Source organism: Coregonus lavaretus, assembly GCF_964263955.1.
Source record: "Coregonus lavaretus genome assembly, chromosome: 1".
In the NCBI taxonomy this organism is placed as follows: Eukaryota; Metazoa; Chordata; class Actinopteri; order Salmoniformes; family Salmonidae; genus Coregonus; species Coregonus lavaretus.
Window position 1 is genome coordinate 89,131,266 of NC_139988.1, and position 13,830 is coordinate 89,145,095.

General features: G+C 46.9%; 1 protein-coding gene across 2 annotated transcripts in view; it reads left to right on the plus strand.

Moving 5' to 3' along the window:
* Positions 1-13,830, plus strand: part of LOC311136087 (myosin phosphatase Rho-interacting protein-like) — a 58,933-nt gene that overhangs the window by 41,527 nt on the left and 3,576 nt on the right. The window contains exons 14-17 of one of the 2 annotated variants that reach the window (XM_084170167.1): positions 679-3,297; positions 5,803-5,950; positions 6,221-6,338; positions 12,066-12,225. In XM_084170167.1, the coding sequence (XP_084026293.1) occupies positions 679-3,297; positions 5,803-5,950; positions 6,221-6,338; positions 12,066-12,225 (3,045 nt within the window). The remainder of the gene's footprint in view (positions 1-678; positions 3,298-5,802; positions 5,951-6,220; positions 6,339-12,065; positions 12,226-13,830) is intronic. The other variant, XM_084170168.1, reaches the window with a different exon arrangement.

Here is a 13,830-nt window from a genome sequence, read left to right on the forward strand (position 1 = left end):
GGGAGAGAATGTAATTAGTTTATGCTGGCCTTTGCATTTTTCTAAAGCCAAATTAAAGGTCATTTCAGGAGAAAATAATAAATGTCCTGTTCATGTTGTTTTTACTTATTTTTGGTTTATTTAATTTAAGAAGCAATTTTCACATTCATTACACTGTTTGATTTTAGTTTTGACCAGCATTGTTACATTGCTATTACACAGTGTGATGCGATGTGATGAGTGCCTTTTTTTGAGAAATGTTTTTGTGAAGAACACAAAGAATTCAGAAAAATGATAGTTCAAGAACATCGTTTATTCCTAGAGCCTGGTATGCCTCCCATCTCTAATGAAACCACCTAGCTAGCACTAACTTTTCATCCCTTACCCCATGAAATAACTCTCATCCATTTAATGTGCATGCTATTTTGTGATTCACTAATCATGACCATTACATCTCTTTCCAGCTCTCTAATTCTGATCATTAATGAGTGAAGCTGGATTCTACTTCTGCAATGTTTTTTCATCATTATGGTTAAATGGTATAATGTTGAACTCAAAATGACATATATTATGATTTCATAATGTTTCATTGCTCTGAATCCAGAGGGAAATAATTGATGTATTAATCTAAAAAAAATTTGCTAGCCTTCTCACCCTTTGCTATGTGTGTTAACCAACTTTTTGGTCCCCTTCTCCAAGCTGGTTCTGGAGTCCGATCCCGAGCCCCAGACGAAGAGGCCGGAACTGGTTAGTTCTCAAGCTCAGAGCTTAGCAAGGAAGTACCAGGAGACCAAAGAGCTCCTGCAGCTGCAAGAACTGAAAAAGCGTAATATGCAGGCGCAGCTTGGCCTCTCGCTTTCTCACCTCTCCCTCGCGGAACCTTACCTTTCCGACCCCCAAACAACAACCCCTCTGGAGAGCCTGCCTTCCTCAGAGCCACCCGTCAAAAAGACTGTTAGCTTTTTGATCGAAGATAGTGCCGACAGGATTCAAGAGCTAGAGGACTTGATATCAGGAAAGCCCCTGACTCTGAAGGGACTGCTTAGATTGCTAAAATCGCACGGTGAAGTCAGCCTGGAGAGTAGTCAGGATATAGGAGAACAGGGTAGCTGCCAGAGGCTCTTGGAGAGCTGGAAGTCTCAACGAGAGGTAGAGAATGAGAACATGAAGAGGAGCTTGACCAGGGCGGGCGAAAGCATCCGCAGTTACGAATCACGTCTCCTGGCCATGGAGGACATGTTGGGAAGTGTTCAGAAGGCGGAGAGCCTGAAGACCCCTTACGGACCACTGTGTCAAATCGAAGACCGCTCGGAAAGCCACGAGATGACCATCGGGACGTTGTCCCGGCGGGTTGAACTTCTAAACAGCGAAAATGGAGCGCTGTACCAGCACTGTCAGGAGATAGTGAACCAACTAACTGAGGCAGATGGGGAGATCGACAGGCTTAAAGCGGAGCTGATCAACCTGCAAGGCGGGAAACAACACCTACTGGTCCTAGAGGAGCTGAACAGGGTCAGGGTCAGACTAGCGGAGAGCCAAGCCAACGCTATCGACAGGGAGTTCTATGAGAGCGAGCTGAATGAGAAGTCTGTGAAGCTTCACGAAGCCCTGGTCACCTTGGAGGTGCTAGGAAGCAGCCTGAAGGACAGGGAGAGGAGACTGCAGCTGAAAGAGGCCACTCTCAAAGGTCTGGGATTCCAGATGGCCGAGGAAGGTGCTCCTAAGGAGAAGGAGCAACTCAAAGAGCAGCTGGAGGCAACAGGGGCCATGCTATTAGAAAAGGAAGAGCTCTGTAGAGAACTTCAAGCTCAGAATGTTGAACTTCAAGCTAGAAACCAGGAATCGGAGAGAGTCCAGAGGCCGAAACTTTTAGAGGCAGAGAATGAGATTAGGATGTTGCGAGGAAAGTTGGAGGTAGAGGCGAAGTCGGCTAGGGGAGAAAGAGAAGTGAATGTTAGTGAAGAGTTGAGGCAGGTAGCAGACGAAAGTGTTGTAAGGCAAGTAGTAAGTGAGATAAAGATGAAGTCTGAGGCCCTTAGTCGGGTGTTAGAGGTGTTAGTGAAGGTAGATGTTAGTGTGGAGAAAACGCTAATTGATCTGAAAAGCACTTTACATATCACAGACGGCCTCGGATCCTTTGAAGAGGAGCCAGATGAAGTAAGTCAGAGAGTAATGAAAAGGTTGGTATTAGAGGCAGCGTTCTGGAGTGGTCTGTTGAGCGCTCTAGAGGTTAGCCCATGCGAGACTGAAGGTGCATGTCGTTTTGAAAGGTGTGTAGCACAGCGTATGGTAGCTGAGAAGAGCATGTTGCTGTTGATGAACAGGATTTCTCCTCGACCCAAGATGGAAGTTGATAATGAGTTTACTGTGACTGCACAGACCATGGAAGCAGACCTTTTGAATTGGTGCAGCTGGCTTGATAATGACACCAACACGCACATTTTGAAAGATCTAACAGAGGCATTGCAAGAGAAAGTGTATTTGTTTAACCTAATTGCCTCCACCATTGAGATGTCCACAAATGACAAGCTCCTGTCCTTGGTCTTAGCTAGCTTTGATTCCGGCAAACTTAAGAAACGTTGGTCTGAGCACCTTCAAGACGCAGCCACAGAAGCTCACATGTCCTATCTCATCAGCAGGCTGAACTTCCAACACGAGAAAGAGCTGAAAGAAACACAGTTTGAGAAACTTCAGATTGGCAACTCTGACTGTGCCAACTGCTCTCTACTGAGAGAACAGAACCGAGATCTCCAATCCAAATTGGCGGATCTACAGAATCATCTGCCATGCCTTGAAAGCACTATGAGTGAAGATACTAGACCAGTAACACACATTCAGATTGAAGGGGAGCCCATTGACTCACTGGACAAGGCCATACAGCTGCAAGACGTAGTTGCCAAGCACAAGCTGGAGCTGCGGGAGATCAAGGACGTCTACGCACAGGAAACAGAAAATCTGAGACAGGAGGTGGCAAAGGTGGCCGAGATATTGCGTCTAGAACGTGAAGAAAACGTGAAGGAGATCGACTCTCTGACTGTCTGCATGGAGAACCTGAAGAAGAAACACGAGACAGAGAGGAGCGTCCTACTGGAGAAGTTCCATCACCAGATGGATGTCACCCCAGGAGTAGGCTATCCCACTGGGGCAGAGGATGGGACGATGTCCCCTGAGACCTCCACAACCTCCGCCCTCAAGGAGCGCATCCAGGAGCTGGTGGCCCAGATCTCGGCCATGACGGAGGAGATGAAGCGGAGGGAGCTCCAGGGCGACGCAGCTATCCTCCGGCTGAAATACGACAAAGACCTGGAGAATCTGAAGGTGGAAGCCGTACCTTGTCCTTTCTGTTCTCTCCGTCCGTGATGCCTTGTCTCCTTGTGGAACCCCCCACCCTCCCGACCCCCTCCACCCTCCCGACCCCCCCCCCTCCTACCTCCTTTACCCCCTCCCGACCCCCTTCTACCTCCCTTACCCCCCCCCACCCCCCACCCTCCAGACCCCCTCGTACCTCCCTTTCCTTTGTAAACCAGTATCCTCCAGTGTTGCATGGTGACTAATCCACTGTTAGTGCATGTGGTTGTTGACGCTAGTTGTGCGCTGAGGAACCCGTTTTTGTTTGACAGGAAAAGGTTAGTTAACCAGAACTTAGTCTCCGAAATCCCAACTGGAACATTGTTAATGTGGGAGGCAACCCATCTGCTTAGGGAGACCAACCAGAACCTGTCCTACAGTCCCATGAAAGTGAGGCTGACAAATAATTCAGGTCATGTTATTTAGTATCTATCAGCATATTTACACATGCAATGTGAAATGATCATCCCAGCAGGTATAGTTGCTGATGAAATGAGTTCCTCGGCAGCTACAGTAGGCGTCGTATATATTAGAAGTGTCCTAGACAAATGGTTGAAGCCCTTTAAAGCTGTCTACCTATTGTTGTCCTCAACAGATACATCATTTAGATAGGTGGACATATTGCTTTTTTTCTTGAGGATGATGAAGCCTAAATGAACTGCATTTAAAGATGCATGGGGCTTACCTCTTTGTCTTTGATGTGATGTTGCTTTAACTGACAACAAACAACTTTCCCCCTTCTGACATGCTGATTAACAAGTAATGATAATTGACAGGCTATCAAAACATTGCAGAATGCTTGAAGCATAGACATATTTACTTTCTTGGAAAAGTCATTCTAAAAAAGGAAGAAATGCAAAACGAGATCTAATCGCAAATGAAAAGTCTATTAACCACATTCCACCATGATCATCTACCCAGAATCCTTGGTAATGTATGTAAACATATAGTTACCCAGATGTTTTCATACCTCATAGATCCTAGGTTTTGTGTATTTCTTTAGAGAATTCAAGTAAACGTGTATAAGAATTACACAGGTAATTTATAATCAGGCTCCAGCACTATATGAATAGTTTTAAGAGCTGTTGAGTTCTGCATGGTTTTATTAGGCCTGAATAGAGGCTGTTTCTAAGCAGATGACATGGGGTTGTAAACCTCAGGAAGGAAACATGGGGTCTTCTACTCAGGTCTATAACACGGCTTGGGAGCACAGCTGACACGTTGACATATGCTACACCATGTCTTTTGTCGCTGCTGATGATGTAATCTTTGTATTGCTGTTGTGTATAGGGACAGACTGGTGGTGCGGTCCTCTAACTGCAATAACATTGTAGTGCCGGTAGGGAACATTGTAGCGGTGCTCTTCCTGGTCCTTGATGACCGTGTGCAGGACAGGTTTCATCCCTTACACACTAAACAAAGGGCAGGTGTTGCTTGCTGTGATGTCACAGCAGGAAGTGCCCCCATATATCCAGGGAGGGGGTGGGGGGGGGGGGGGGGGGGTTGGTTCACTCTGTCTCAAAGTTTGTTCCCACCTAGGCCAGTTTCCCGAACGCTGGGAATTTATAGGACAGCTCCGTTGACTGAGTACTCAGATTAGCAGCGCTGAATAGAGGACGGAAGTAGGATTTGGGTCGAGCTGGTCGGAAGGCCATTCAAATCCCCTCTTGTGGAAACATGCACTGTAATTATAATAGCGTTGTGAATGGCCCTTGCTAAAACCGTGTTGATCAGACCCCCTCCTCCCCTCCCCAGCCTTCTTTCTCTATACTGCTAAAAGGTGTTGGTGCTAAACTGGCAATCCTGCCTCATTTGACACAGACAGGCTGTCCCTGGCCCCTTATGATGGAGACACACCAGACTCCACACTGTCTGTCTGTCCCCACGGAATCACCCCACTATTATCCATCGTTCTATTTGGTCTCATCTCAACCTCCTACATTCCACCCAGATTTATCCAATAAAAACAGATTAGAGGTTTTTCACATTTATAGACGGCTAACAATATGAGACACTAGACATTAACTCAATCTGTAATAGGTGTTTTGTGAGCGAGCGGGTTTACTTGGCTAAAAAACCTGGCAGTGGTTGAATACCTTTACTGTTGCAGGGATAATTAGGTTACAGAACACAGCCTTCTGTTTTTGTTTTGCTTCTCAATCACATTGTGTTCTTGCCGCCTACGCATTTCTTCAACGTATTGTGTCTTCTGTACCAGAGGCTTGTGTTGTTAATGGCTAAAGTAGCTAGCTTGGTGTTTGTCGTCAGTGAATAGATGATCAGCAGTGGTTGTGGCTGGGGTCAGGAGTTCTGGGTCCAGAGTTTGACCAGGAAAAATTCCAGTGCACTCTATACCCTATAACTAGGGTCCAGAGGTTTTCCTAGTCAGGTTCACATGGTCACGCAGGAAACTCCCTGGCCCTATCTTATGGTTTCATGTAGATTCACTTTGCACCCATTCCCCTCCGTTGATAGGCCACCTGTGAGAGGGGCTTTGCTGCCATGGAGGAGTCCCACCAGAGGGTGGTCGACGAGCTGCAGAGGAAAAACCAGAGAGAGCTGGAGAACCTACACGAGGAAAAGGAGAGGCTGCTAGCCGAGGAGACTGCCGCTACCATAGCCGGTCAGTAGTAATTGCGATAGCAGCTAACGCTAACCCTATCAGCAGTAGCACCTTGGTAATTATATAGGCACAGCAGTAGCATCAGGCTAACATGAAGTATTTTGTTCACTTGTGTACACAAACCCATAAATGTGAGTTACCATGGTCTTCGGGCTCTGCTTTATAAAACAGTGGATTTTTCTTTCTAAAACAACACGATAACCTAACGTGGTCCGGCTATGCCAGATGATCTCTCCTCAATAACAACGTTCTTTGTTTTGGTTGCCCCAGCAATCGAGGCGATGAAGAACGCACACCGGTCGGAGCTGGAGAAGGAGCTGGACAAGGCCCGCAAGTCCAACAGCAACACAGAGAACGCAGACATAGAGGAGATATGCAGGCAACACGAGTAAGTTAGCATATCATTATGACAAGATGGCACCGACAGACACGTTCGCCCCTGTTGCTTGCTCCTAGCCAACTTTGCAGTCTTTTGATTATTTGAGTGTTCTTTTTTTACTTTATTTGCTCAGAATGTTTCTAGTATTATCTCGTATGACAGACGAGCACTCCTGGACATCAGATCGGCGGTTACGCGCCACAAATTTGACAGATTCGACTTTCCAGAACTGGACCCTTTGTTCAGTTCTCCTGAAGCAGTTCCATTTTTTCCAGGAGCCCTACCAAAAAGAGAGCTGTCATTTTGGTCCGACTAAGGAGAAGGACAAATCACCTAATGCTTCCTAGTATTTTACTAGGAAATGTACAGTCTCTGGACAGTAAGTTATACAAGCTCAGAGTGAGGATTTCCTACCAATGGGACCCGAGAGACTCACGTAATTTGCCTCACTGAAACGTGGCTCATGGGCTCTGTGCTGGATTCGGCTATGCAGCCTGCTGGGTTTTCCGTATATATCGCGTGGACAGGCGGGATTTGCTTCATTATCAACAACTCATGGTGTGACTGTGGTAACTTACAATTCCTCAGGACTTTCTGTTCTCCCAATCTGGAATACCTCACGATTAAATGCTGACCTCACTATCTCCTGAGGTAATTCCCAGTGGTTATAATCACGGCTGTAAAGGAAATCTGAGAAAAGTGCCTCATCAGACCACGCCTCCATCCTGCTCCTACCAACCTATAAACAGAAATTAAAGCAGGAAGTACCCGTGGTAAGTTCGGTTCGATGCTGGTCTGACCAATCAGAATCTATGCTATAGGACTGCTTTTGATCACATGGACTGGGAAAAAGTTCCAGGTCGCCTCCGACAATAACATCAACGAGTATACAGACTCAGTCATGGGGTTCATCAGGAAATGCAGAGGACATTCTCTCAACAGTGACTATTCGCACCTATCCCAACCAGAAACCATGGGTAAATGGCACAAAACTGAGAGCCCGGACCAATTTGGGGATATGGATGAATACAAAAAGACCAGCTACGACCTCCTGAAATCAATCAAATATGCAAAAAGACAGTACAGGGATAAAGTGGAATCGCTTTTGAACGGCTCCAACGTGAGACGCATGTGGCAAGGACTACAAACCATCACGGATTATAAATGGAAAACCAGCGAACACCGATGCCGCTCTCCCAGACGAGCAAACACTTTTTATGCTTGCTTTGAGGTAATCAACACTGATCCTCCCATGAGGGCGCCCGCTGCTGTAGAAGACTATGAGCTCTCGATCTCTGCGGCTGACGTCAGTAAGACCTTCAAGCGTGTGAATGCTCGCAAAGCAGCCGGTCCAGACAGTATCCCTGGCCACGTCCTCAGAGCATGCGCAGACCAGCTGGCTTGAGTGTTCACAGACATATTCAACCTCTCCCTGTCCCAGTCTGTGATCCCCGACGTGCTTTAAGATGTCCACCATTGCCCCTGTACCCAAGCAAGCAAAGATAACCTGCCTAAATGACTATCGAACCTGTAGCACTCACTTCTGTCATCATGAAGTGCATTGAGAGGCTGGTCCCAAGGACCAAATCAGCTCCACCTTACCTGACACCCTGGGCCCACTACAATTTGCATATCATCCAACATATCTACAGATGAAGCAATCGCCATTGCGCTACACACTGCCCTATTACACCTGGACAAGAGGAACACCTACAGTGAGGGAAAAAAGTATTTGATCCCCTGTTGATTTTGTAAGTTTGCCCACTGACAAAGAAATGATCAGTCTATAATTTTAATGGTAGGTTTATTTGAACAGTGAGAGACAAAAAAATCAAAAATGTTATAAATTGATTTGTGATAAAATGTGATATCATGTCCCCTCAGTACTGCAAGCATATTACCATCTCCAAGACCATATTATCTTAAAGTTGTCATATCCCCTCAGTACCACAAGCACATTATACTACACACAGAGACTCTCCGAGATCGTACACTCTTCAATAAGAGTCAAGACTCAATTTTCCAGTCCTGACTCTTCTTGAGTCAATATTTACAATGTTTACTATTCCTCTTGAGTCAAAACTGAGGACTTAAGTCCCCATCAGTCCCAAAGAACTGCCTTACAACATACGGGTACATTTTGCGTCCCTTTTGATATTTTAAGGAGAAATTGTGCACCAATATTGAATTAAATGCCTTTATGAAGTGCCCTTTAATAAAGACCGTGGAAATTTCAATAAATCCGATTTTTATATGAGTAAAGACTTGCTAAAGTTCCAAAAATCTGCAACTTCTAGGAAGTTTTTAAACCACTTAACCCCAAAATGTCAAGTTTCGATCATCTGATAGTCAAATCATAGTGTAAAAGCAGGTGCGCTGGTTCTAATCTTTTTGGCCATTTCCTGGTGTTTAGTGGTGGAAAACTGAGCGTGTCGAGCATAACACGTCAACCCTGTTACCCATAGACAGGCTAGAAATGTTTTAACAATTTAAAAAGATTGTGAAGCTTGCATTTAAACGACCCTCCCTTTTGCACACAACAAGCTTCCAGCCCCCCTGTTACAAGGGGATTCATTGCTGTTTTAAGATGAAAACCTCAACCCTGTTACGGTCAACTCTGTTACTTGAATGGCCTTTTATTGGCACTTAATATAGTAATAAATCATATTTATGATGGGAAAACATGTTTTTTTTTTTTTATGGAGTTGAACATGTGCTCTTTATGACAATGTTAAAATGAGGTGAAATTACTTGCTTTTTGTGACCAAGATACACTACCCAAAATGTGCTCTATTCATTGAACGACCCATACATGCGAGAGGTCATAAAGAGGTCAATCATAAAGAGGTCAATCAAAATCAACCAAAACGATGGAAATGCCATGGAAACGCAGGCGGAAAGATCCAGAGTCTCCTACATTTAGCCTGTTGTTTATATGTGTATTTCACACTATTTTGAGGTAAAAAATCGTAGGATAATGCTTGTATGGATGTCAACCCCAATACATGTTCATAACGTCGTCACCAATCAACTGCATTACAGTTCAAAATGACTGACTACCACCACCGATGTCTGTGTACAAGGTATGTTACCAGTGAATACGAACGGGAGTTAGCATTTAGCAGGTACTTCTTCTAAACCTGAAAAGGGACAACTTCTAAATGTTATGCAGAGAAAACAGCCAAATGATATCAAAATGTGACTTCAGTACCCACATTGTGGGCCTGTTATAATGCATCAATCATGACGGATTTGACGAATATCCACTTTGGTAGGTCAGATTTTGTTGAATGTGCGCCAATCCGGCGTCCTCCTTCTATCCCCAGTTCAGTCCCAAAGAGGGTCTCTTCGTTATCAAGAGGTCTCTGAGTTTATACGGCTTGGGCTGATGACTAGTTTTGACCTTTGTGCCGGTATTTCTCCTCAGGTGGCCAGAGTGCTTGTTATCGTATGACACGTCTCACCTCAGTCACAGGTGTAACTGCAGATGCCCTGACATGGCCGATTTATGAAAATGTTTCATTCCTGTCAGTTTGAGGAGAAAAACTGAGTTGGGGGGGGGGGGGGGGGGAGAATGTTGTCCATCATCCGTCAAAAATGGGGATATTTCAGATAAATAACTTTAATTTTGTGATGCTGTTTTTTTTTTATTGAACTTCAAACCCAACCCAGCGCCATGGGAACGAAGCCAGTATGTGACTGTGACTGGCTGTGCCTTGCCAGCTGTAACCAGGGCAACCTGGAACTAAGGTGGCAGCTGGGTGACCTTGCCAAACTCGGAATTACAGACCGAAGACGGTTCCAGTTCCATCCGTCTGTCTGGGGTTGATTAAGGAACTGATTAGCAGCAGTCTGGCCCAGTCTGTCTGGCCTCTGAATAGACTGAAGCTCCAGTGTCAGGCCAGAACTAAAATATGAAGGAAGGAGTTGCTGAACTAAGTCTGGTGTTTTCCAACTCGCCCTACAGAATGAAGGGGTTTTCTATGCTCTGTGCTGCTGTTTCCTTTGGTCAGCTATTATGAGGGAAAAGAGAGGGTGGTAAATGTATGGTATTGATTGGGTGGTAAATGTATGGTATTGATTGGCTGAGTGTGTTATTGGGTGGTAAATGTATGGAATTGATTGGCTGAGTGTGGTATTGGGTGGTAAATGTATGGAATTGTTTGGCTGAGTGTGGTATTGGGTGGTAAATGTATGGAATTGTTTGGCTGAGTGTGGTATTGGGTGGTAAATGTATGGTATTGATTGGCTGAGTGTGGTATTGGGTGGTAAATGTATGGAATTGATTGGCTGAGTGTGGTATTGGGTGGTAAATGTATGGAATTTATTGGCTGAGTGTGGTATTGGGTGGTAAATGTATGGAATTGATTGGCTGAGTGTGGTATTGGGTGGTAAATGTATGGAATTGTTTGGCTGAGTGTGGTATTGGGTGGTAAATGTATGATATTGATTGGCTGAGTGTGGTATTGGGTGGTAAATGTATGGTATTGATTGGCTGAGTGTGGTATTGGGTGGTAAATGTATGGAATTGATTGGCTGAGTGTGGTATTGGGTGGTAAATGTATGGAATTGATTGGCTGAGTGTGGTATTGGGTGGTAAATGTATGGAATTGTTTGGCTGAGTGTGGTATTGGGTGGTAAATGTATGATATTGATTGGCTGAGTGTGGTATTGGGTGGTAAATGTATGGAATTGTTTGGCTGAGTGTGGTATTGGGTGGTAAATGTATGATATTGATTGGCTGAGTGTGGTATTGGGTGGTAAATGTATGATATTGATTGGCTGAGTGTGTTGCCTTGTATTGTCTGATTTACTGAGTGTTTTCCTGTGTTCTCTCTCTCCCCCCTCTCCCTTTCCCACTCTCCCTTTCCCACTCTCTCTTTCCCTCTCTCTCTTTCCCTCTCTCTCTTTGCCTCTCTCTTTCCCTCTCTTTCTTTCCCTCTCTCTCCCCCTCCCTCTCTTTCACTCTCTCCCCCTCTCTTTCCCTCTCTCTCTTCTCTCTCTTTCCCTCTCTCTCCCCCTCTCCCTCTTTCCCTCTCTCGCTCCCCCTCTCTCTCTTTCCCCTCTCTCTCTCCCCCTCTCTCTCTCTCCCTCTCTCTTTCCTTCTCTCTCTCTCACCCTCTCTGTCTTTCCCTCTTTCTCTTTCCCTCTCTCTCCCTCTCTTTCTTTCCCTCTCTCTCCCCCTCCCTCTCTTTCCCTCTCTCTCTCCCCCTCTCTCTCTTTCTCTCTCTTTCCCTCTCTCTCCCCCTCTCCCTCTTTCCCTCTCTCGCTCCCCCTCTCTCTCTCCCCCTCTCTCTCTTTCCCTCTTTCTCTTTCCCTCTCTCTCACCCTCTCTCCTTCCCTCTCTCGTTCCCTCTCTGACTTTCTCTCTCTCTGTTTCCCTCTCTCTCTCCCCCTCTCTCTTTCTCTCTCTTTCCCTCTCTCTCCCCCTCTCTCTCTTTCCCTCTCTCGCTCCCCCTCTCTCTCTTCCCCTCTCTCTCTCCCCCTCTCCCTCTTTCCCTCTCTCTCTTTCTCTTTCCCTCTCTCTCACCCTTTCTCGTTCCCTCTCTGACTTTCCCTCTCTCTCTTTCCCCTCTCTCTCTCCCCCTCTCTCTCTTTCTCTTTCCCTCTCTCTCACCCTCTCTCGTTCCCTCTCTGACTTTCCCTCTCTCTCTTTCCCTCTCTCTCTCCCCCTCCCTCTCTTTCCCTCTCTTTCCCTATCCCTCTTGTTCTTTCTTTCTTTCTCTTTTTCTCCAGAGAGGAGCTGTGTTCGTTCCAGAGGGAGATCGAGGTGCTGTCTGAGCAGTATTCTCAGAAGTGCCTGGAGAACGCCCACCTGGCCCAGGCCCTGGAGGCTGAGAGACAGGCCCTCAGACAGTGTCAGAGGGAGAACCAGGAGCTCAACGCACACAACCAGGTACACACACACACCCAGGCACTAACAAACACCCAGGTACACACACACACACACACCCAGGTACACACACACACACACCCAGGCATTAACAAACACCCAGGTACACACACACACACACAGGTACACACACACACACACAACCAGGTACACACACACACACAACCAGGTACACACACACACACAACCAGGTACACACACACACACAACCAGGTACACACACACACACACCCAGGCATTAACAAACACCCAGGTACACACACACACACACACAGGTGTACACACACACACACACACACAACCAGGTACACACACACAACCAGGTACACACACACACACACAACCAGGTACACACACACACACACAACCAGGTATGCACACACACACAACCAAGTACACACACACAACCAGGTACACACACAACCAGGCACTAACAAACACCCAGGTACACACACACACAACCAGGTACACACACAACCAGGTACACACACACAACCAGGCACTAACAGACACCCAGGTACACACACACACACCCAGGTACACACACACCCAGGTACACACACACACACCCAGGTACACACACACCCAGGTACACACACACACAACCAGGTACACACACACACAACCAGGTACACACACAACCAGGCACTAACAAACACCCAGGTACACACACACACCCAGGTACACACACACACACACAACCAGGTACACACACACACACACCCAGGTACACACACACACAACCAGGTACACACACACCCAGGTACACACACACACACACACCCAGGTACACACACACACACACACACACACCCAGGTACACACACACACACACACACACATGTACACACACACACCCAGGTACACACACTCCCAGGTATACACACACACAACCAGGTACACACACACACAACCAGGTACACACACACAGGTACACACACAACCAGGTACACACACAACCAGGCACTAACAAACACCCAGGTACACACACACACACAACCAGGTACACACACACAACCAGGCACTAACAAACACCCAGGTACACACACACACACACCCAGGTACACACACACACAACCAGGTACACACACACCCAGGTACACACACACACCCAACCAGGTACACACACACACCCAGGGACACACACACACAGGTACACACACACACACCCAGGTACACACACACACACACACACACCCAGGTACACACACCCAGGTACACACACACCCAGGTACACACACGCGCACACACACACACCCAGGTACACGCGCACACACACACACCCAGGTGTACACACACACCCAGGTACACACACCCAGGTACACGCGCACACACACCCAGGTACGCGCGCACACACACCCAGGTACACGCACGCACGCACGCACACACACACACACACACACACACACACACACACCCAGGTACACGCGCACACACACCCAGGTACACGTGCACACACACCCAGGTACACACACGCACCCAGGTACACACACGCGCGCACACACACCCAGGTACACGCGCGCACACACACCCAGGTACACGCGCGCACACACACCCTGGTACACACGCGCACACACACACCCTGGTACACACGCGCGCACACACACA